This window comes from Monodelphis domestica, chromosome 4 (assembly GCF_027887165.1).
Source record: "Monodelphis domestica isolate mMonDom1 chromosome 4, mMonDom1.pri, whole genome shotgun sequence".
NCBI classification, from domain to species: domain Eukaryota; kingdom Metazoa; phylum Chordata; class Mammalia; order Didelphimorphia; family Didelphidae; genus Monodelphis; species Monodelphis domestica.
The window spans coordinates 451,323,447-451,349,559 of NC_077230.1; the positions used below are offsets into that span (position 1 = coordinate 451,323,447).

At 36.7% G+C, this 26,113-nt stretch overlaps 1 protein-coding gene across 1 annotated transcript; it reads right to left on the bottom strand.

Annotated features, from left to right (window-relative positions):
• Window positions 1–490: 490 nt before the first annotated feature.
• LOC130454051 (vomeronasal type-2 receptor 26-like) lies at window positions 491–18,829 on the bottom strand. The gene is made up of 6 exons (XM_056796933.1): window positions 18,606–18,829; window positions 16,497–16,788; window positions 15,147–15,950; window positions 7,016–7,243; window positions 4,472–4,599; window positions 491–1,391 (listed from the first exon to the last, which is right to left on the bottom strand). The coding sequence occupies exons 1-6, from the start codon at window positions 18,827–18,829 to the stop codon at window positions 491–493; spliced, it is 2,577 nt and encodes an 858-aa protein (XP_056652911.1).
• Window positions 18,830–26,113: the final 7,284 nt, after the last annotated feature.

Sequence of the window (26,113 nt, forward strand, 5' to 3'; positions counted from 1 at the left end):
TATTGTTTGCCTGAAGTTGATTCTATGAAATGAAAACTCCGTCTTTTGGAATTTTTAATCATATGTGTACATATATGTGTGTATATATACTATATCTATCATGTTTCTATTTAACATTTCTTTCTCTTGAGGTGGACATTAAGTTATTATTCAAACTATGTCTCAGTTACTCTCTATAATGTTCTTTTGGTTTTGTTTATTTCATTTTTCATTTCATTTTGGTCTTTCCTATGTATTCAAAATATTAATACATTTGTCATTTTTTATTGATGACTAGTATTTCATTACAAACATGGGCCACAACTCCTTTACCCATTACCCAGTTGATGAGTATCCCTCCTATTTTTAGTTCATTACCACTGCAAAGAGAGCAGCTAAAGGATTTTCAGTGGGGGGAAAATTCAGATATTTCTACGCAAGACTAATTAATTTTTAAAAACATCTTGTTATTAGTGGGAGAACTGCAGAAATTTTCTGAATGGTTCTTGTCTCAAGAAATGGGATTATTCTTTAAAAATTTCTTGGTGTTCTTCTGTGGTTGTAGAAGGATTACATAGCACTTGGGAATGAAGATGCAACCTAGTAAGCCAGCACTGGAACTCAAGATGGAGAAGACCTCCACAGCCACCATCATCTTCCCCTTGGTGCTCTGGTATGTGGGCAGGAAGGAAATCCAGACACTGCAGAACACAAGCATGCTGAAGGTGATGAACTTGGCTTCATTGAAGGTATCAGGGAGATTTCTGGCTAGAAAAGCCACAGTGAAGCTCCCTAGGGCCAAGAGTGCTATGTAGCCCAGGACAGAGTAGAAGGCAATGAGAGAGCCCTCATTGCACTCAAGGATGATGTTCTCAGGGTCAGAATTTGTGTCTGAATCAGGGAATGGGGGAGAGAGCAGGAGCCAGATTGCACAGAGCATGACTTGAATGAAGGTACAAAAGACAACAAGAGAGATGGGTGCTCTGGAGCCCACCCATCTCCTGCTCTTGCTACCTGGTCTGGTGGCTCTGAAGGCCAGAACCACAGTGATGGTTTTGGCCAGAATAGAGGAGACGGCCACTGTGAACATGACTCCAAATGTTGTTTGTCTGAGGAGACAATTTGTTGCAGTGGGGCGGCCAATGAAGAACAAGGAACAAAGGAAGCATAAGGAAAGGGAGAAGAGGAGAATGTAGCTGAGATCTCGATTGTTTGCTTTGACTATGGGGGTATCTTTGTGCTTCACAAAGACCCAGAGAACCAGAAATGTAAGGAGAGAGAAGCAAACAGCTATGGAGGCCAAGGCCATGCCCAAGGTTTCTTCATAGGCCAAGAAAGTCACCCTTTTGGGGAGACAGTGAATCCTCTCCATATTTGGATATTGGTCCTCAGGGCACTTCATGCATTGATCTCTGTCTGAAGAGAACAATAAGGTCTTAGAATGGCTGGTGTCCATACCTTCCCTATAAGTGGGTCCCAAATGGATATTTTAATACTATAAATTTCTCTAATTGATTTCATTGAATCTTTTCTCATATAATAAGTAGTTTTGTTATTCTAGAAATCAATTTAACTTCTTTCTTCTGAATTTCATCTCTTGTAAAATGAGGAAAATGGTGGCCTTTTCCTCATGTAATTGTTATAAGGATTAAATGAGTTAACAAATGTAAAATGTTTTCTAACCCCTTTAAAAGTGCTATATAATAGCCAAATATTATGTAAGTATTATCCTTACTTTATTAATATGAGACATTATTATTAAAAATAATATAATATTAAAATAAAAATGTTATAGTAATATGTCAGAAAGAAAAGAAATCCAGTTTATTGTTGAAATGATTTCTTGGACTCTGACAATCTATCTTTTAAGTGTCTATCCCCTCATCTGGTATCTATCTGTTCTTTATAGATGTTTCACTCAGGAAAATAATTCAATTGTGCTCAATAAGCATATTGAGTCTTCCCTGAGCTCTTCTGAAACTGTTAGTGGAGATGCAGTCACTTTAAATTTAAAGGCTTTGATTCCTTTACCTTTCTTGTTGATGATGAATTCATCTCTGATGATCTATCTATATGCCATTAGCTGCTGACAAGAAGTCTTTTGGGCTTTACCAACTCAACTCTTAAATTCTTTGCCTGGACCTCAACTCTGAGTGTTCTAAGAATATTGATGGAAGGAACTATGCATGCTTAGATTGGGAACAAAGATTCAGAAGAAAGAAAAGGTGATTCTTTGTATTAAAATGATTTATATTAAAGGAAGGAGTAGCTAGAAGGTGGAATAGTTAAAATTAGGTTCTTCGCTAAAAGTATTATATTTTTGTGAGGTTTGTTAAAGATTAAGAAATAAAGAAAATACAAAATAAGAAAAGCACGTGAGTAGGGCACAGAGCCCATTCATAGCCTCTCACATCTTGCCTGCCTGGTTGACATCTGTATGAGTTCAGAAGCAGAAGCAGGAAGAGAGAGGGAGTGTCATACAGTTGGTATAAGTACCCCTTTTACTCTGGCCCAGGTGAGGACCTCTGGTGGGATTATGGGTAATTCTGGGAGCTACCAAGGACTCCTGGGAATTAAATTCCGGGGTTCAAATCTTCATTTTTACAAGGGCTTTGCTAGAGGGCAACCCAGGAAATTGAGAAAAGAGAAATTTAAATTCTCTGTGAAGGAAATCTTAATAATGAGTGTTCTAAAAATTTAGTGAACTGCATTGAGAGTAACTAATGGTTATCCCCTTCTTGTATATCTTGAAGCAGAAAGTGGATGACCACTTGGGTATTGTGAAGATGGGATTAATTCTTTCTTGTGGAATTTTAGGTTTAATTGCCAGAAGTGTACACACCCCACTTCTCCTTATGTATTGACTATAACCCACATGTACCTTAGTAAGTGATGAATCAGATTTGAGTGAGTGCCCACTGGGCAGTTCTAACGAAGCTTTAGCTGTAATTGGTCCATGTAAAATGGAAGGAAGTCACAGGAAGTGATGACAGAATGGTGTTTATAAGTGGGAAGAACCTCCTGTGAGGTGGTCTTTTGACTTGGAGCTTGACTTTGAAGGACCCTGGAGGAGCTCTGACTGCAGACTGCTTTCTATTTTCTATTAGGACTACCACGTGGATGAGTGAAAAATTGCTGACTCCTTTCCCTGGTTTGTTCTGGATGTACTAGCCTCCAGAGAGGCCTCTTGTCTCAGAGGAGACATCATGGCTAAAACCCTTTTTTGATTTACCTCTGGGACCTCTTTGTTGGGGCTCCTTAAGCCCTGCATGGTTTGGACCAGGCCAAGTAAATATGTTCTCTCTCTGATTTTCTTGCTTACATTCTTTCTCCTTTCGTAATTAAACAACCATAAAAGTCATTTGGAATTGACTACTAATTCCTGGGGACTACACTCTTGAATTTAGTTCACACCTTTTCATTTCTCCCATTACAGTATGATATACCTGGGATCTCATGGAAGCTGGGGTCCTTCCACTTTTCAGATTAAATCCTTGTCCAGTCCATTAATTTATAATAAAAGAGTAATCCTTCCCCCAATGCAAAGTGTATATGGGCAGGTCACTGATCAATTCCCACCATTTTAGGTTATAACAAGAGTGTCCCGGGTATCTTCCTGTCATGGTCAGGAGACACACCTTTGAAAATTAACACTTTCTTTGATATAGTGCAGAAGAGAGAGCATCCTCCCAAACACTTTCCTTTCCAAAGAATATTGGAAGAACATCCTTCACAGAGGTTGTTTTTTTTCCTTGAGACATTGCTCTAGGTCATATTATTTCCATAGGCTATCTTACTTCCCATTTTCCTTATGTAGGCATTGATTTTCTAAACTTCTGGCTGCTTACTCAGCTTTATACTCTTTAAAGTATATTGTTTTGTTCTCAGAGATCCAAGCCATATGGCAAATGAGGAGAAACTTGGCCCTGAATGAGGTCAAAGAGAAACAGAAACCAGCCTTCTTGGCATGCATTGTGCAAAATACATGGAAGCACCCAGGAGAAACAGTTGAGATGAATTTGAAAATGTGTTGGAATTCTGTGCAGTGTCCTGGGTTTGATTCTGAACTCTTCTTAATAACTGTGTTACTACAGTTGGTCCCATTTTCTTTCTCTTCAATACAACTAGTGTTTCATTGGGGTCTTGTGAGAAAAGAGCCCCTGAAAATTCTAAATCCCTATATTCATGTAATGGTGATGTAGAGTAATGATCAGTGTCAGAAGGCATTTCTAGAAATTTATCCCTGAGTAATTGTGCCACGCAAAAACAGTCAGAAATATCCAATCTGGTGGACATCAAATACACCAACCATCACTAACATTGATCACTCTTGACTCTCAATCTGTTTGATCTTTCTGAGCTTTCTCCTGGGTTTTCTTTCATGACATGTTCCAAAGAAATTTAATTTTCCATTATTAGAATATGACCTGAGTGTCACCCAGCTTTATTTTGTGTCTCTTGATATGTGTTTGCTATGAGTTTCTCCACAGACTTACCTGTCTGGTTGGAAATCTGCCCCTGTGGGCAGGGTGCACAGTCAAAACAGCAGACAGGCGATCCCTCCTGGGCTTTTATGTGGAATCCTGGGCTACAGACTTTGTCACATATGGAGGGAAGAGGCTACACAAAAAGAATCCAAGTCATAATGATGTTCTTTGGAGTCAGCATATTTGAGTCTTAATGTGCTTTGTTATCTAATTTTACTTTGTTTTTAGCTACAAACATAATCTGCTTATTATGAAAAGCCTACCAATGCTATTTTTCATGGATATAACATTCCTATCTGCAAAAACTTGGATCAGTTACCTTGAAAAAAAAAGACACAAGTTGCTAAAGATCAAAGTAGCTGCATTGCTTTCCTCTTATGGAGAAGAAAAAGCTTTTAGTATATGAATTGGGGTGTGGAGGTGTCCCACCCCAAATCCCCTTCTATATTGGTATATGAAAGCATTTGGAGGGTGAATAATGTTAGTGACTAGAATTTACTATCAACAGAGACTTTCCCCAAGACTCTTTAGTACAAGTATTTCTCTTTAGTCATTTCTGTTGTGTCTGACCCTTTGTGACCTGATTTGTGCTTTTCTTGGCAAAGACAATGGAGTGGTTTTGAATTTACTTCTTTCTCATTCTTTAAATGAGGAAAGTAAGGGGAAAATGGTTAAGTGGTGTGGCAAGGGTTATACATTTAGTGTCACCAAAATGATTTAAAATCAGATCTTCCTGATCCCTTGGCTGTCACTCTACCTGATGAACTACCTAACTAACATACAAAGTATTGGGAATGTATTTAAAAAGGATAATGCAGATTCTGCCCCCACAAAGAAGAAGTATTTGAGGTTTGAGACTCCAGTGTCTTAGTATTAGTCATAGTAAACCTTTCTTTCTCTCTCTCTGATTATCTCTGTCTCTGGCTCCCTGCCTCCATATCTATCTCTACACTTTCTCTTTCTGTCTCTCTCTCTATGTGTGTGTCTCAGTCTGCATGTGTGTGTTCATGTGTGTATATGAGTGTGTACTGCAAGGGGAGCACTTAATTTTTTATTACTCCTATTTAAAAGTGATCATATACATGAAGTAGGAACACTGTTCAATTGATTTGATTCAATCAGAATCAAATATGAAAAAGGTTTATAAACTTTTTTGAATCAGTTAAAAACCCATCATTTGAATAAAAAGACAGAATTCTTAGAACCAAAGATTCTAGTTTTCTGGAAGTGAAATGTTTAGAGTAAACTTGGTTTTTCCATTATATCACTGAGGACTAAAGTTAGACCTCAGTCAATGTGGCAAAGAAGAGAGAATCCATAGGGATCTCCAGCTCTATACACATTTTGCAGCAGATGACCTAGATAGAAGGCTGTCTAAGGAAAATGCCAGGTTTTTAATCCACCTTCCCTTGATGTGTCTTTGCAAAGTGTACAATTTCATATGATCTTTGGTGAATCAAATATTACTAGGAATATGAATTAAGCCTTTATCATGAACAAGAAGGCAGGCAAAAGAAAGTCAAGTAGGGTGGGGTCCTAAAACTAAGCTTAAAGATTTAATTATTTCTAGCCAGGATTTCTGAGCAATTGTAATGTTCTCAAAAATGCAATCTCTAAGGTGAAATAGGAAGAAACCACTCATGGAAGATACTTGTATTATTGTTGTAACTTTTCAGGCATCCAACCAGGACTCAACTCAAGTAGTATTCTTTACAAATAGTGTTTGAATGAATACATAGATGAATGGATGAATGATTAAGGGATTGTTTCATGTAATAACAATTACAAATCCCTCACTCTGCCCTATACAACATATGCTTTTAGACAAACTTCAATTCTCTGAATAATATTGTTTCATCCACATAACACTTCCATGTGACTGAGTACTGACTTAAGCAGGAATTTTGGCCTCCTCCATGGTACTCTACAGTCTAGATTTGTCACCTTTTGATTTGATGACTATATAATTCATCTTTTAGTGGCCTGTGGAAGTAAGAGAATTAGATAGTAAAGGTAGCTATTATATTTCTAAGAGTGGTATATGGATTAACATGAAAAAGGGAAATGTTGTTCCCCATAATGGGATCAAGAATGGTAATTTGGATAACACAACGTTCTCTTCCAAAAATCCTAAATATTTAGAGGCCTGATATCACTAAGAGCACTACTATACCATCAAAACTTTGCTGGGTATAGCAGACATTGATCGAGAATCATTAGCTCTAAATTGAATTTTCTGAATGAGCCTACATCCTTTTTCTGTGACTGCTATGGACCAGGCAGATTCTCTTGCTTCCCCCTTTAACATCTGTGCAGTGTATTAATCTCACTGTCTCTTAGGCTATTCAACTCAAGAGAATTTATCTTGGTACTCTTGTCTCATCATCATCTCAGCTGAATTTGTTGTAAAAACTTGATTTTCAAGCTGCTTCTTGCAGGGAATTTTTGTGCCATTTGAACCAGGTGTGAAAAATGCTAGTGACTATTCTGGTGTGCTATGTGCTTAAGTTTACATCTTTCATTAAAGAAACATTTCAATCATTCTTCACCTCTCCCCATGTTCTGGGCCACACTATTGCCTTCTGCTGGATAATGAACTGTTGACCAGCTGGAGCCTCAGAAACAAACTCTCCCACTTTGACCAGAACTTCAGTGTCATTACCAAAGGTCACATAGTTGAGAATATCATAATTTGCCACAGAGTTCTTCTTCTCAGCCAAGACTACGAGGTTCCCAGCACTGTTGTTAAACTGGATGTTCTTCAGGAAGGAGTGGAGCTAAAAATGAAGAACATGAAAAGTTCAGCAGGTGAGTCTCTCAGGGATGAGTACTAGACTTTAGTTTTTCTAAATGCTTTTTTTTATCAAATAGCTGGATAAAAGCTGGAATAGTACATTCTTAGACTTTTCAATTGTCACAAAACTGATGGATTCCTAATAAATTGGATAACAGAAGCAGGATCTAAAAAGGCCTCACTAGATTAGAAGGTTGTGTCTAATTACAAGGTTTTGGTAGAAATATTTGAAAAGAGAGAAAAAGGCAAGAAGGGTACTCTGTGTTGCATGAAAGTTAAGCTGGGAAAGGATGCACAGAAAGAGATCTTGCAATGCTGGTTCATAGTATTTGAGGTGCTACAGAGTGTCCTCCTCTCGTTTGTGAGTCTCCTTCCAATGCAGTCTAATAAGTGTTCAAAATCATTTATTCATTGCGAACAATTTAAAAACCAATAGATTGAGTCCTACAAGTATTAAAGGAAAATCAAAAGTATTTGCAGTAAAGGAGCTTACATTCTACTGAAGGCAACTACATTGAAACAGAAAAATAAATACTATGAAAGGGATTTCTTTTTTATCTTAACTTAATCAATGAAGTACTTGGAATGCTCCACTCTTTTAATTTCATCAGTCATGAATTGAAGGATCCTCTTGATAAAAGTTTACACCCTCAGGGAATGGCACAGCCTTCTTGGCAGTACCAGGCAAATTATGGAGCTCTGAATGGTTCCTGAGATGTGATAGACCAGCCCACAGTGAAAGGAAGTAGAAACCAGAGTCAGAAAGTGATGTGGAGAAAACTGCTTATAAAGTTCAGTCCAGGGCATTCTGATTCATTCTGCTGTGTTGGTGGCTCTTACTTAAAGTGGGATTCTGCTGTGCAGGTGTCTCTGTGTTGGACTTCTGAGCTGAAGGACTTCAGCATTGGTGGCTCAAGGAATTTGACTTCAGTGACTTGCTTCTGGCCAGAGACACAGACCTTTCTGCTCTTCTCCTGTCTTCAGTAGGATGATCTCTTCAGTGAGGCACTCACATACAGATTTAGGGAATTTACCCAGACAATATTTTCTCTCTCCTTTTGACATATCCTCCTTTACTATTTATACCTTGCAGCAATAAAGTTACTAAAGCTACTAACAGCCTTGTGACTTGAGTTAATTTTTATAAACAGCAACACAACAATTTAAAAAAAATTTATTTATCAAACCCATTTTAATTATTATATTATAATACCATATGATTCCAGAAGGAAGAAAATATTATCAAATAGAGAGGGAAGGAGGAAGCATTTATATAGCACCTTGCATGTGTCAAGCACTGTGTGAAGTTCTTTTCATATATAATATCTTGTTTGATTAGGACATGAAGAAAGAATTTGCAAATATCAAGACTATGAGCTGACTCTACACTCAGGCCCTAAGCCCTGATCCTCTGTCCAAATTTCCTTGATCAAGAACACCAAAGGAACTCTATGCCCAGACACTGTGCTAAGTTCTTTTTAAATATAACATCTCATTTGTTTAGGAAATGAAGAAAGAATTTTCAAGTATCAAGAATATAAGTTTAGCCTGTAAGGAAGCTGGAGATTCTGGGAACCAAATGGGAAGCAGAAGTCCATCTCAGGCTTAACTTAAGGGGTCTTTGCAAAGATATGTAATTGGGGGATGCAAACCTAAATTCAGAGAACAGACTGTAGTCAATTATTTTCTTTTTACTTTTTAAAATGTATGTATTTAATTGATTAATTTAGAATACTTTCCCATGGTTACATGATTTGTATTCTTCCACTCCTCTCCTCCCATATTTAATGAGCAATTCAACTAGCATTTACATGTATCATTAATAAAGACCTATTTACAGATTATTAATATTTGCAATAGTGTGATCATTTAGCATCTCCTGTAGGCTGTATTTGATAGACACATATTGTGTTAAAAAGTATAATGTGTAAAAGATTTTTCAAAAAAGACATATAGTGTGAAATCATCATGTTAGCCAAAAGTAGAGAGAAAGAACTTTCAATTCCAATTTGGCATTTTAATTTTTTAAAGGCTCTATGGAGCCATTGATGGATCTTGAGCAAAAGGATATCATATTGGATCAGGAAAGTGACATGATTAGATGTTTTTTAGGAAGATTATTTTGCCAATCTATGTCATCACTCTTTAATCATTTATTTTGCATATATACTTATAGAAAACATATTCTGTATTTTTATATTTTATAAAATTTTTTGAATATATAAATATATACCTATTCAATGAAACAAATATATATATATATATATAAACATATACATGTATGTCCATATGGGTGTGTGTATACAGACACACACACACATACACACACACACACACACACACATATATATATACACACAGATATATTTCTATGTTGTCATCTCCTTTGTTAGTGTAGCTGTACAGCAGCCACAAATCTATATATTCATGGGTGAACACCTGAGAAGGGAAACTGGAGATTGAGAGAAAATGAGTGGAGGGGTTTTAAGAGAGAGGAACACAACAAAGGAAGAAAGACTCAGAGACAAAGAGTTCAGCAACATTGGCTCCAGTGTGTATGATCCTCTGTTGGTGGAAAGGGAGAGGTACAAGTGTCCCCAATCTTTTATTGGAGAATCAAGGAATGAGTGATGGGAGGTAGTTGATGAACATGTGACATGGCAGAGAATTAAACATAGTCTCAGTTAACACCCAAAAGATCAAAGAGGTGTAGGCTAAGGTAATTTAGGCCTCAGTGCCCCTTCCATAGAACCAACTGACTTTTGGATTGGAGGCATAGGGAGTGGTCAACATATAAGCTCATAGTTACACTTTGTTATAAGGCTTAAGTAACCAATCATTAAGTTTGCTACAAGAGCGTATTGTTTAAAAGAGTCAGTTTTTGAATACATCAATGATTATTTCAAGGTTAGTTCATACCTGGATCCCTATAGTTAGGTTCGTCAGAGTAGGGAGTTTTTTCTTTTTTTTTTTAGAACTCCATTGTGTAGTATATTTATTGTCATATAATAGGAAATTTTAAATTGCTGGTTGATTTACTGTCAACTCTCTAAAGGATGAATTAGAGAAAGGGGAAACAGGAATCTAAGATTATAGTTAAAGAGGCTTTTTAATTCAACGAACATCTATTAAGGGCCTGACAGTGTAGCTATTCATTATGCCAGTACTGGAGATGAAAGACAAATCTAAAGGAAATTCCCATTCTCCTATTTATATTTTGAAAAGTGAATAGAGAAATCTTTGTTTTGAGACAACATCTCTTATTAAGATATAGATCTCCAGTTCGAAAGGCCCTTAGAGTCCGTTAAAGAAACTTATAAATTTAATGATAAAAGCTAGGGAGATCATGGGATTATTCATTCATAAATGGTAAACAAATTTCAGAGGGAAGTTTTGAACCCAGGATTTCTGACTTCAAAACTAAGGCTCCATCTGTTGTACCATGATGCTCTGTAGTCACTAAGGCTGCTAGGGAAAGGAAAGATACCTGGCTTTGATATCATGAGATGGTTGGAGACTTGGAGCATAAAGTGTTGATGGTCACAACTTCCCTGTCAAAAACGTTTTTTTTTTTTAATTGAAAAATTTTTTTAAATTTCCAGCATGGTATGTTATATTTTTAATATAAGTTAATTTATTTAGTCAATTTAGAACATTATTTCTTGGTTACAAGAATTGTATTTTTCCCTCCTTCCCTTAACCACCTTTCATATAGAAGATGTGCAATTTCATTGGTTACTACATGTGTTCTTGATCACTACCGATTTCCATGTTTTTGGTGTTTGCATTAGGATTTTCATTTAGAATCTACAATCCCAATCATATCCCCTCAACCTATGAATTGAAGCAGTTGTTTTTTCTTCTCTGTTTTTACTCCCACAGATTTTCCTCTGAATCTGGATAGTGTTTTTTTTTTCCTCATTGATCCCTCCAAGGTGTTCAGGAACAATGCATTGCCACTGATGGAGAAATCCATTATATTCAATTGTACCACAATCTGTCATTCTTTGTGTACATGGTTCTCCTGATTCTGTTCCTTTTGCTCTGTATCAATTCCTGGAGGTTGTTCCAGTTCCCATGGAATTCCTCCACTTCATTATTCCTTTGAGCACAATAGTATTCCATCACCAACATATACCACAATTTGTTCAGCCATTCCCTAAATGAAGGGCATCCCCTCATTTTCCAATTTTTTGCCTCCACAAAGAGCACAGCTATGCATATTCTTGGACAAGTCTTTTTCCTTATTATCTCTTTGGGGTACAAACCCAGCAATGCTATGGCTGGATCCAAGGGCAGGCAGTCTTTTAGTGCCCTTTAGGCATAGTTCCAAATTGCCCTCCAGAATGGTTGGATCAATTCACAACTCCACCAGCAATGCATTAACGTCCTGACTTTGCCACATCTCCTCCAGCATTCATTAATTTCCATTGCTGTAATGTTTGCCAATCTGCTAGGTGTGATGTGGTACCTCAGAGTTGTTTTGATTTTCATTTCTCTGATTATAAGAGATTTTGAACACTTTTTCATGTGCTTATACATAGTTTTGATTTCTTTGACTGAAAATTGCCCATTCATATCCCTTGACCATTAATCAGTTGTAGAATGGTTTGATTTTTTTTTACAATTGGTTTAGCTCATTATAAATTTGATTAATTAGACCTTTGTCAGATGTTTTTGTTATGATGTTGTTTCCCAATTGGTTGCTTCCCTTCTAATTTTGGTTGCATTGATTTTGTTTGTACAAAACTTTTTAATTTAATATAATCAAAATTGTTGATTTTACATTTTGTGGTGTTTTTTAGCTCTTGCTTATTTTAAAAGTCTTTCATTTCCCAAAGATCTGCCATGTATACTATTCTGTGTTCACATAATTTGCTTATAGTTTCCTTCTTTATATTCAGGTCATTCACCCATTCAGAGTTTATCTATGTGTAGGTTGTGAGATGTTGATCCAAACCTGATCTCTCTCATACAGTCTTCCAATTTTCCCAGCGGTTTTCATCAAATAGTGGATTTTTGTCCCAAAAGCTGGGATTTCTGGGCTTATTATAGACTGTTTTGCTGAGGTCACTTATCCCAAGTCTATTCCACTGGTCCTCCTCTCTGTCTCTTATATAGTACCAAAATGTTTTGATGACTACTGCTTTATAGTATAGTTTGAGATTTATGACTGCAAGTCCTCCTGTGTTTGCATTTTTTCCCATAATTTCCCTGTACATCCTTGATCTTTTGTTCTTTCAAATGAATGTGTTATGTCTTTTTTCTGATTCAGTAAAAAAGAATTTTAGTAGTTCAATGGGTACAGAACCAAATAAGTAAATTAATTTGGGTAGGATTGTCACTTTTATTATGTTAGCTCATCCTACCCATGAGCAATAAATGTTTTTCCAATTGTTTAATTGTGTGGAGAGTATTTTGTAGTAGTGTTCATATAGTTCCTCTGTTTGTATTGGCAGATAGATTCCTAAAAATTTTATATTGACTAGGGTGATTTTAAATGGAATGTCTCATTCTAATTCTTGCTGCTGAGATATGTTGGAGATATATAGAAATGCTGATGACTTATGTGGGTTTATTTGGTATCCTGCAACTTTGCTAAAGTTATTGATTATTTAGGCTTGCTTTTGGGTTGATTCTATAGGACTCCTTAAGTATACCATGAAATCATCTGCAAAGAATGATTGCTTGGTCGCCTCATTGCCTATTTTAATACCTTCAATTGCTTTCTCTTCTCTAATTGCTACAGCTAGTGTTTCTAGTTCAATGTTAAATAACAGAGGTGATAATGGGCAGTCTTATTCTGTGTTATCCTCACTGTGGTTCCATGGTATCTGAATGAATTCTTAGCAACTTGAAATTGTTTTTCCTTGGTTTGATAGTTCTTGAATTTGGGTATTATATTCATGGGTATTGTCAGTTGGGGGTTAAGTATAGGAAGTGATCTGTGGATTCTTTCAATCTCCACTTTTCCCTCTTGTTCTAGAATATCAGGGCAATTTTTTGGGATAATTTTCTGTTGAATGATGTCCAGGCTTTTCCTTTTGTCATGGTGTTCTGGTAGCCCAATGAGTCTTAAGTTGTCTCTCCTGGAACCATTTTCTAGATCTTTTGTTTTGTGGATGAGATGCTTCATATTTTCCTCAGTTTTTTCATTCTATAGGTTTTGTTTTCTAGTGTTCTGCTGCCTTGTGAAGTCACTTGATTCTAGTTGTATTCAGGTTCTTAACGACCGGATTTCATCATTGACTTTTTGGTCATCCTTCTCCTTATGGTCTGGTGTTCTTTGGAGGTCATCTTTCATCTTGTCTACCTCATCTGTCATCTCCTTTGCTTCATCTTACATCTCCTTTGCCTCATCTTTCATCTCCTTTGCCTCATTTTCAAGCTGTTTGATTTTGGCTTTCAAGACACTATTTTCTCATTTTAGTTCAAGTGCCTCTGTTTCCAGATGACTGATTTTAATTTTTAAGTTCTTTTCCCAATTGTCTTCAGCCTCTCTTAATTATGTTTTGAATTGTTTTTTGAGTTCTTCCAAAGCCTGTGTTCATTTTGCTGGGTTTTCTATTATATAGCTTGGTCTTCCCTACTCCACTTTTACATTTGCTCTATGTTCATTGCCTGTTTAGAAGCTATCTATTGTAATTTCTTTTTTCTTTTTTTGTCCTTTGCTCATTTTTACCCCTTCCTTACTCCCTGCATTTGTCTGTGCTCTTGCTCCTCCCATTATTTTTTTTTGTTTGTTTGTTTTGGAATTTTCTGTCAGTCTTTCCTCTTGGAGATTTGTCAGCAAGTTTCTCAGTGCAGTCTGTGGTGGAGGGGCATGGAAGTTTTTGCTTCCCTGCCCTCTGTAGTCTTTGATTGGATTAAAGTACAGCAATCTTTGGGGAAGGGTATTGGAGCTTGACCTTCCCTACTCTCTGTATTCTTTTGATGGGAGTAAGTCAAGCTGGGATGGGCTGGGTATGCCATGAGACCAAATTCTCCTGGAAATGGAGAACTATATGGAGGTTCTCCACTGCTGCATCTAGGCTGCCCACTCTGTACTCCTTCTCTAAGTCTTTACAAACCATCTGTGTTTGATGCTCTGAGACTGGCACAGCTTTACCTACATGGTACTCCCTCCAGACCAGTGCCTTTGCCCTCCCAGAGATTCTAGCTGCCAATGGAGGATTAGTGGTTTAGGTGGGGTGGGGTGGACCTGGGATCTTCCTTCTCCCTTCCCCTTAAATCCAAGTGTTCTCAAATTCTGGCTTTTTTGGGGGGGCATACTTTTAAATTGAGTCCTGCAGGAGGATTCCTTTGCTCTGCCTTTTTGTTAGGTTTGATTTTCAGTCTGCTAGGAGCATTTAGTTTGTAATTTGTAAGGAAGGGTTTTCAGAGGTCTGAACTTTTGCTGCCTCTATGCCACCATCTTGACTCCCAACCTAGCATTGATCTCAAGAATTTTTAGTGGGCAGCTATGTGGGAAAATGGATGAAGTACCAGGTCTGGAGTTCAGGTGTCAAGAAGAGTCATTTTCATAATTTTGTATTTGACCTCATCTACTTATTACCTAGCAGTGTGAACTTAAAAAATCACTTAACCTTCTTTACCTCAGATTACTCTTTCATAAAATGAATTAGAGAAGTAAAAGACAAAACACAAAACATCCCCAAAACACTAAGGGTCCAGTTGAATTGCTTCTCATTTCTATAGCTGATAACAGGCAAATGAAATATTTACAACTTTGAAATGGCCAGAAATGACTTACTGGGCCTTGAATCTACAGTGTGACTCACTGACTAATGAGGAGACCTGAGTTATTAATCTCATCTCTTTTTCCTGAATTCGACAGTGCCCACAGTCAGATATTTAAAAATCAGTACCTGAAGGGGAGATCTTACCTTCCAGGGATAAGTACCTGAGTTGTTCCCATTGCTATTGGATTCCATTTCTGATATCACCAAGAACATTTCATGAAGGGCCAAGGCTACAGCATATACAGCACTGTAAACAGTGTAACTCTGGTGAGACATAGTCATGTCTAAATAGCTCAATGTAAGTGCGTCCAAGGAAGCATTTGGTGAACAGACAGCTTCATCTCCTTTTCCTATTTTAGATGCACATCCAAAAGCTGAGTTCCAGAAGTTCTGAAGGAAGATATCTTCTGGGTATTTGGCAGGCTTAGTAGTTTTCAGAAAATGTTTGAAACCAGGAATCTTACTTGTCTGATCTGAGAATATCAGAGCCCCATGGAAATTATCAAAATAGACATAACCTGGTTTTTTGGCAATATCCCAGTGACTGCTGGTAATCCACATTCTGTATAGAAGGGTATGAGGAACCTTGCTAAACCTTAGGGTCAGTAGTGTATCTGTATTTCCATAAATTACAATTACCCTGGCTGTAGAACAAAACAGTTTCTTGAGAAAATAAGAAAGATAACCATCATCCTCTGTCACATCATAAAAGATCTTCTGTATGAAAGCAACACAGACATCATTTCTGACCATTTCTTCTTGAAGATCTCTGATGAATTTCTCACTTCTTGAATCATCTGAGGCAACCAATCCCACCCAGGTCCATTTGAAATGCAGCATTAATCGAACCATGGCAAAAGGAAGAGAGGTGTCCCTGGGGGCCATCTGATAGACAGAAGGAAACTGAACTGGGTCATTCAAGAGTGGATCAAAGAGACCATAGGTGATCTGAATAGGAACCAAACATGAGATTAGAGAGTGCATTCTATGAATGTCTTTTTTTAACCCTTCCTTCTCAACCAGCTACCTTCATCCTCTTTTTCCTGGAATGGAGTAATTCTTTAACTCTACCTATTAAGATACTTTCGATCATTCAGGCCTCCACCTATGGGATCATGTATTTCATACATCTTTACCTATCTCAAAAAGATATAAAGTCAGTGCTTTCTGACTTTTTAACCTTTTTGAGTCTCTAATACTGTTTACAGAGAATGGAAAATGTTTGTTGTTTAATAAGCATTTCCATTTAATTGCATTGTTTCACTAATTCTGTAGGTGACAATTTGTTACTTCCAACAAGTATTGATGAAGTGATGAATCTTTTCTCTTTTACATAAAGAGTTTCCTATTCTTTCTCTGAGAGGCACCTGGTTGTTAAATTATGCATTAGGATTCCCCCACATTTTTAGAGTCAAAATTTCAAGTAGCAGTGCCATCAAATCCTTTCTGTGTTCTTTAAGCAGTAGAGAATTAATTGAACATATACATCCCTACCTGTGGAAACCTATAGAGCTCAAGTAGGGATCCCATGGCAACAGTCAATTCAGAAGTGGCTCCTCCAATGACCACTATAGACTTGCCCTGCCTCTCACAGCTGTAATTTGGAATGGTTGGTCCCTGGCCTGACAGCCACACCAGGGAGCTCTCCAAGGTTCTCTCATCATTGTGATAGGCATTCAAGATGTGGAATCCCAGGGTCATATTGGGTAACAGTTTGGTGTTCCTGTTGATCTCTTCTACAGCAAACATCAAGGCCAGGACCTGATAGTAGTGTCTGGGTTGCCACCTGTAATAGGAAGGACATTGTTAGGAAAAAGAAATAATTTTAGTCCTACTCTTTCCCCTCAAAAGGAACTGAAATTTTTAAATGGAGAATTTCTTCCATTTTATTAAGGTACAATTCTAAGTGCACACTCACTTACTCAAGGGTCATAACTACTTTTTGAGACTCTCCTTTAGGTTCAGTGTTATATTCTGAAAAAAATTATTCTATTACTGCCAAGGACTCAGACGCCAGAGCTTTGACCATCTAAAAACCTATCTTGTCTCAAGGGCTCAGGGGCAGTACTGGAGACTCTCTTTCTATGCTTAATCAGTTTAATCATCACACTTTGATCACAGTAACAGTTCTCTACCAACTACAATTTCAAATCCAAAAAGTATTATGAGAATGACCTGAATTATTTGCAAAATCAATAAATAAATTTTCAAAAATTGCATGATTTGAGTTCAATGATTAATAAAGAAATACAAGACAAATAATATTGTGAATATTAGACAACAATTTTTTAGAAATGTGGTAAAACCACTCATCTCAAATAATATACCCTTATATTGTCCAGTGGGGTATTTGATCTAGGTATTAAAAATAAAATCACAAATGAATGAGAGAAATATAGAATATATTGATTTTCAGATCTGTCTGCTGCCAAATAGTTCATGACCAAACAGGAGGCATAGAGGATCAAAGATAACAAGACTGAAAGTTACAATTACATCAAACAAATAAGATTCTTTTCCACATAAACAAATGCAGTTTAGCTAAGATAACAAGAAAAACATTTAACTGGAAAAATACATACAGTACATTGTTAAAAGTCTCATTTCCAAGATATGTAAGGAATTGATCCAAGTTTGTAAAAACAAGTGTCAGTCCTAAAATGATGCATTTCAAAGGATTTAAACAGGTAGGCCTTTAGGTCAGAATTCCAAAGTATCTAAAGATATTAATAATTTTACAAATGACTAATGATCAGCAAAATGGAAGTAATAGCAACTCTGAATTTCTACTTCATATGCCTCATATTGGTAAAGTTGGAAAAAAGAAACAAATGTAAGAGGAATTTAATATAATAGTCACAGTGCTGACATTCTGGATAGCAATTTGTATCTATTGCCAAAATGTTACTGAATTGTAGATATATTATGGCCAAGCAATACCTAAAATAATGCAAAGAAAATGTTAAGGACCTTGATGTATAATATATATATATATATACATATATATATATATATATATATATATATATATATATATATGTGTGTGTGTGTGTGTGTGTGTGTGTGTGTGTATACATATGTTCATTTTGTAGTGCAAATATTTGAGCATTAAAAGGATATACATTGCCTAGGGAATGGCTGAACAAATTTTGATGTGTGGATATAATGGAATATATTTGAGCTGTAGAAAAAGGAGAATGATAATTTCACAGAAATGGCCAAAGCCTTGTACATACTGAGATAGTACAAAGACACAAGAACCTAGAAATCAGCATATAATTTAACTGCATTATTATAAAAACAAATAAACCGAGAATCTTAAAAACTCTAAGCAATGCAATGATCAACAATGATTGCAGATGATTTACTATGTTGAATATTCACACTTCCTTATAGAAAGATGATGAATATCTCTCCATTTTCAGACATTCGTTCTTGGATATAGCTAAAATAGAAACTTGTTTGCTTGACTGAATGTATTTGCTATAAGTGTCTTCCCTGTTTTTCTTTTTCTCTCCAATGGCAGATTGTAGGTGTTAGAGTATGAAAATAACTGGTTGTTATTGAAAAAGGTATCTAAAATAAAAGTGAATAAGTACTTACTGATGATGTTTCATAATATCCTTAGGGTGAAACCAAAACATTTTCCAATATGGGAATTTGTCCATTTTATATAAAAGTAGAGGAAAAAATCCTCCAACAACAAGATCCCCATCTCTATAGTATGTGGGGCTGAAAGTCTTTTCTGTGTGGCAGGAAGTCCCTACTTCCCTGCCCACAGAGAGTGGCAGTTGCAGGAGCAGGAAGAAGTAAAGTTGGAAGAACATCAATAGCCAAAGCCCACCTGCTTTCTCAAAAAAATTGTGATGTCCTTTGGGGAAAGCAGGGCAACAGCACCTGTAGCAGGTTCAGGTGCCCTGGGATGGGACACTCTTCTGCAGATGACTTGTCTCTTTTCTGAGCAGTTGTTCCAGCTTTGTTTGACCCCTGACAGTCATGCAGACACAGTGCAATACAATTCTGGGTGATGATCATGATAGAGGCATTGCTGACCAACATGTATTTATGAAGATTTGGGGCTTAAGTAATTATAAACAAATGGCCTTGTTATTGGATAAGGACACGATTTTCTGTTTGCTTCCCCCTCTGCAGACAGAGAGAGCTCAATCAGTGAGGCTCTCTGGGGACCACAACTGCTGGGGGCTCTGCACCTGTGTCCCAGGATCTGAGTAAAAACTTGTTTTTCTCACTCCTTCCTCCCAACTTCTGGGTCCACAGAAAGGCCAACTGGGACAAAGTGAGTTGGAGTCCCATGAGCTTTTCAGAACAGAGAAACTTCTTAGCATATGAGAATCTATGCGGGCATCTGGCTTACACAGTGACTCTGGTCTTGGGTGAGAGGTGACAAGGTCAAAAGGAGATAGCAACTGAGTTGTTAGGATTTTGATGATCTCAGCCTTCTCTGTCCCCAACTCTAATCAAGCGAGTCCTGCAGCTTGGATATACTCTCAGAGTATTGTTCTCTTATATAGGTCTGGTACAGAGTATCTTGTCACTATTTCAGCACATAGAGATATTTCCAGCAGTTATTCCTTGACAAAGACTCAAAAATCATGTTTGAAATGGGGATGTGTATGAAGTTCTTCTGCAGGGAAAATGATCTTTCTTTCCCATAATCACTCCACTAACCAGCCCCTCTGTTGTCTGCTTGCCTAATTCATTCACATTATTTCACTTCTGACTCTCAGACAAAGGACCAGTTTCATAATTACAATGTTTAAATGTTAACGATCAGTGTCCAATTTAAATTTAGAAGAGGAATCCAAAACTCTAAAATTTGTTAACAACTAGAACTGTAAAGGGAGAAGGAATTTTCTCAATGGACAGTCCTTTATGCCAATAAAATCATGGTTCTAGTCTCTAATGCTCAGCTTTATATACAGGGATCTGGGGGAAAGAGTTCAAGAACTAAGGGAGTTTTCCTTCTACTGTGAACAAAGCTGTGAGAAGGAAGAGATACTTCTCTGCTTAGATCTGTGATGATTCTTTAAGTCTAATGCCAATGTGATAGCAGGGTCACACTGAGTTCTTTCATAACTCTCCCCATTACATTGTTTGGGGCATTCTCGTCTATTAAAAGGTCTCAGATGTTCCAATGATATATAGACTTAGCCTAGTTTGTACTTTGTGTCCTCTTGAAGTAAGAAATACCATTTTCAGAGCCTGATGGAAAACTGCTGGGATGACAAAAATGATTGCGAAGATTTAGGGAAAAGTGAAGAAATTTGTGGAGAGAAAAGGGAAAGGAAACTAAATAGAAGGATGAGAAAAGGTAATAGAAAGGTGAGAAGCGGAGGAGGGTGAAGAATGAGAACTGAGGGAAAAGAAAGGAAAGAAATGTAGAGCAAAAAGGTAGAAGAGAAGAAGACAACCAGTGAAGAAATGAGAATTGGATGATGCTGAAGATGAAATCCACAATGAGGAGAAGCATAAAGAAGTGTATGGAAAGGGAAAAAGGTGGGAAGAATAAAGGAAAAAGGGAAAAGAAAGTATTTGAAGAATGATTCACTTTTATGCTGTACTTCCCTTTTTTTAAATTAGGATATCTCTGTAACAATCTGGTAAAGTCAATTGTGTTTATTCCTGTCATTTTATTTATGAAGAAACTGTATTAGAGGAAAGAAAGAATTTGTCATGTTCTCATAGTAATTATTCCAAGCCAGGGTACCATTTTGAGAATGTGCATTACAAGTTCAGTACTTTTCCCAGCAGACACCATTACCTGTCAATGATGTCATTTAGTACTTTAGGTTTTCTGACCAAGAATTAAGGACTTTGATCAATTCAAAACCAACCATGATTCCACAGGGCCTCAGTCTTAACTGTTAATTTTTTATGTTCTGAATGAAATACCTTGAGGCAACTCAATTTAGCGGTCATTCCACTGGAAACTGCATTTCTTTTTTGAAATAGAGTTGAATTCATTGAATTTCTCATGAATGTTGAACTCACTTAACTAATTAGGTGATCTTTTTTTTTCCCCAGTGGAGAACTTTCTGAGCAAAATTCCTGAGTAGAATATAAAAAAATTAACTAAGATTTTGAGCATTCAGTTGTTTGGCTGCTATTCCATCATTTGAATGGGTCCACAGTGGGAATTATTGAGAGAATATTAGTTGGCAACATCGTTTCTTGCTTTTGAATAGTACAGAAGCAATATTTTCTTATAACCAGTGCATGGTGTAAATTTTTTTATTCTCCTAGTTCCATTCTATTTCTTCATGTTCTCAGAACACTTCAGTGTCTTATAAGGCCTCTTATTGATTTGCTTCAAATTAACAATATGCAATCTAAACTCTGGCATTAAGAACTGAACTTCTTGCTTCACATTTTGTCTGATAAGGGCAAAATAGAATATGACTATAACCTTAGTCCTAAGTGTTATGCCCTCTTAATTTGTCCCAGGAAAATGAATTTTTTGACTGTTAGGACACCGTGCAAACCCATATTGAAATACAGTCTTTGAAAATCCCTAAATCTTTGTACAGACTGCTGAACACTTTCTCCCAAAAATATAACTGAGGGAAAAACAAAACTCATAATTATGTGTAGTGTGAAGATTGACTTTGGCTATCTCCTGATTGTAACAATGAAAATACTTAAATCTTCCTTTATTGTGAAGATTAAATTGTATTCTCCTGATTGCAACAATGAAGGTACTTAAATCTTCCTTTTTTGGGAAGATTGAATTGTAATCAACAATCTATTTTTAGATTTTATTCCCCAAAAGGTGATAAATCAGTATTTTAAGTATATCTACCCATTTTAACTACAACCAAAAAAGGTGTTAATTAACTACAAAAGGTAAGTAACCCAAAAGATATAAAGATATAATCTAACCAAAGAAGGTGTGGACTAAAGAATGGGCAGTGCTGAATAGGAGCATCTGCTGTGATTGGTAGATGTGAAATTCACGGGAGGTGACACAAGAGAAAAAGATCTTTAAAAAGAGGACCAGAGGCCAGAAGAAGATATATTCGATTCGAGATTCAAGTTGGATGGAGGATCTCTTACCTGGAGTGGGCCTTGAGGATCAGCCTCTTGAACTTGAATTCAATGGAAGATCTCTGACTCAGAGTTGGACTGGAGGAACTGGACCCCTGGAGGCACTTGTGCAGGAGACCTCAGACTGCTTTTCATTTTAGACAGTCACCATTGGTAAGTGAAAAGCTGACTTAGTGACCCGACCTCCGAGAAAGGCCCATTGTCTTGAGATTATTTTTCCCCTGGCTGGGGCTTAGAAATCCTAATGGATACCAGAAGATGCCAGAGATTTATCCCTCTCTCTCCCCTTTTCTCTCTTCCTTAATGTCTTCTTTCTATTGTAAATAAACTACCGTAAATTCTATTTACTTTAGGAATTCATTTTGGAATTTAGAAATTAAATTCCTGGTGACCAACTCCATAAATATTCAGAGTCCAACCACAATTAAATTTAACAGTAGTGAAGCAAAAGAAATTTCTCCATTTGTTGTATCCTGATACATGTCTTAATTTCTACTCTGTATCTATCACCTGTCTGTCAGGAGGTATGGGAGCAGTACAGCATTTTCATTATGAGTCCTTTATAATCATTCTTTCCTTTTATGGGTTTCTAGAACTAATTTTGTCATAATTTATTCCAGAATTTTCCCAAGAATCAAAGTAAATTTCATTGATGTTACCTTGAGCCATAATCCAGTATTTGTGAAATTGAATTTTTGAGTTTGTATATGATTTTTAGTATATCTTTACTGAATTATATCATCCTCTATTGAGGTCACTATCCTGTCCTTTCAAGATTTTATTTGCTCTTGCCAATGGGATATAGATAAAGAGAAAGACAGAGTCAGAGTCAGACACAGACAAATACAGAAATATATAATAAAGATAATTTCACTGATTTATATATTGTGCTAAAACTGTGTATTTGTGAAATTACCTTTTTGAACTTCTGCACGACTTGATACACACACACTTACATCCTTATTGAAATCTATCTTCTTAATTTGAAGTTAATATTTTTTCAGTTCACTACCTTATGGCTCTTGACTTCATCTTTCAGAGAACAAAAGAGAGACAGAGAATGAGAATAAGAACAAGAAAGTCATACAAAGACACAGATAGGGGTAGATGAAAGAGACAGAGAACTCAAGAGACAGAAAGTGAAAATTACACAAAATATGTTTATATAAGTAAAAACTTTTTATTTCTAAATTTGAAATTGTGGCTTGAGTCTGCCTTTCAAATCTCTTTTGCTATCTCTTTATTCCTAAGAAAGTCAAGAAATGCTTTTACATTCCATGCCTCAGAGCATCTTACAAATTAGGGTGACTGAAATTGAAGATATGTTGCCTGGCAACCAAGATTGATTCAAGTCCAGAAAGTCTGCAGGCAGCAAGATGTAATCCTTGAGTTCCGTATTGAAATGAGCTATGGAGGTCAAAATTCATTCATACCCAACTTGATCTTCCTGTCTAGAAAACCAAGGGTTATTAGAATGTTATGACTAGGCATGTTTCCTGTAAGTGTCATGAAACAATCAGGGAGGGACAGAGGGAAAATCAGTCCTCCTTCTCATTAGATATTCACCAAGAGATGATTGTTAGAGGACGGTTGTATAACAATGCTTCCAAAATTGTATTTTATGGCCCAAGATGCTAAATATCTTTGTCTTTGATCACTGAGATATCATTGACCAAATAATTAACTGGTTATAGTTCGCCTGACCAATAAATTGATTCTCTTATATGGAACTCTGTCTCTTGGAATTTTTAATCATATATGTGTATATGAGTGAGTGTGTGTGTGTGTTTGTGTACTATATCATGTTTCTATTTAACAGTTCTTTCTTTTGAGGTGGGCATTAAGTTATTATTCAAACAATGTCTCGGTTGCTTTCTATAATGTTATTTTTGTACGGCTCATTTCATTCTTCATTTCATTTTGATCTTTCTATGAATTTAAAATTTTAATTTATTCATCATTTTGTATTGGTCAGTAGTGTTTCAATACAAACGTGTGACACAACTTCTATACCCATTATCCAATTGATGAGTATCCCCGCTATTTTCAGTACATTACCACTGCAAAGAGGGCAGCAATAAAGATTTTCAGCTGAGGAAAAATTTAGACATTTTCAAGCAAGACTAATTATTTTTTTTAAAACATCTTGTTATTAGTGGTAGGAATGCAGACATTTTCTGAGTGCTTCTTGTCTCAGGAATTCAGATTATTTTTTTTAAATTTTCTTGGTGTTCTTCTCTGGCTGTGGAAGAATTACATAGCACTTGGGGATGAAGATGCAGCCTAGTAAGCCTGCACTGGAACTCAAGATGGAGAAGACCTCCACAGCCACCATCATCTTCCCCTTGGTGCTCTGGTATGTAGGCAGGAAGGAAAGCCAGACACTGCAGAACACAAGCATGCTGAAGGTGGTGAACTTGCCTTCATTGAAGTTGTCAGGGAGATTTCTGGCTAGAAAAGCCACAGTGAAACCCCCTAGGGCCAAGAATGCTACGCTGTAGCCCAGGAAAGATTAGAAGGAAATGAGGGAGACCTCACTGCACTCAAGGATGTTGTGCTCAGCATCAGTGTGTGTCTGCAATTGGGAATGGGGGAGAGGGAAATAGCCACATTGAACAGATCATGACTTGAGTGAAGGTACAAAATACAAGAGAGATAGGCCCTCTGGAGCCCACTCTTTTTCTACTCTTGCTACCTAGTCTTATATCTCTGAGGGCCCAAACCACAGTGATGGTTGTAGCTATAATAGAGGATATGGCTACCATGAACATGACCCCAAATGTTGTTCGTCTGAAGAGGCAATTTGTTGTAGTGGGGCAACCAGTAACAAACAGGGAACAAAGGAAGCATAATTAAGGGGAGAAGAGGAGAATGTAGCTGAGATTCTGATTGCTTGCTTTGACTCTGGGGGTAGCTTTGTGATTCACAAAGACCCAGAGAACCAGAGCTGTGAGAAGAGAGAAGGAAGCAGCTATGGAGGCCAAGGACATACCCAAGTTTTCTTCATAGGCCAGGAAAGTCACCCTTTTGGGGAGGCAGTGAATCCTCTCTCTATTTGGATATTCATCCTCCAGGCACTTCATGCATTGATCTCTGTCTGAAGAGAACAATAAAGTCTTAGAATGGCATGTTTCTATACCTTCCATATCAGTGGAACCGAAGTTTGTATTATAATATTACACTTTTCTCCAATTGATTCCATTGAATTTTGCCTCAAATAATCTGTAGTTTTTTGATACTAGAAGTCAATTTATCTTCTTTCTTCTGAATTTCATCACTGGTAAAACAGGAATAATAATGGCACCTTCATTATGCAGGTATTATGAGGATTAAATGAATTAACAAATTTAAGATGATTTTAATTCCCTTACAATTGCTATTTTCAAGCTATAAGTATTATCTTTACTTTATTAATGAGACATTACTATTATTAAAATAATATTACATTAACAATAAAAATGGTATAAATTAATAAAATCCTGTTTATTGTTTAAATCTTTTAATGAAGGATGTTGACAATGTATCTTTTAAGTGTTTATCTCTTCATCCCATTTCTTACTATTCTTTATGGACTTTTCCCACAGGAAAATGATTCAATTGTGCTTAATATGTTAATCATTCTAGAGTTCTTCTGGAAACTCTATGTGGTGATTCAGACACAATAATTTTTAAAGGCCTTGATTACTTTGCCTTTCCTGTTGATGGTGAGTACATATATGATGATGTATCTATATGCCATTAGCTGTTGACGTGATATCTTTGGTGATTTACCAACATGAATCTTAAATTCCTTGCCTGGACCTCAACTCTGAATGTTCTAAGAATATTGATGGAAGGAACTATGCATGCTTATGGTGGGGAAAAAGATTCAGAAGAGAGGATAGGTGGTACTTTGTATTCAAAGGACTTACATTAGATGAAGGATTATATTTGCTCCCTTTGATGATAGAGGGCTTTACTAGAGGTCAACACAAGATGCAGACCAGAAATTAAGAACAGAGAAATTTAGATTCTGTGTGAAGAAAATCTTAATCATGAGAGTGGCC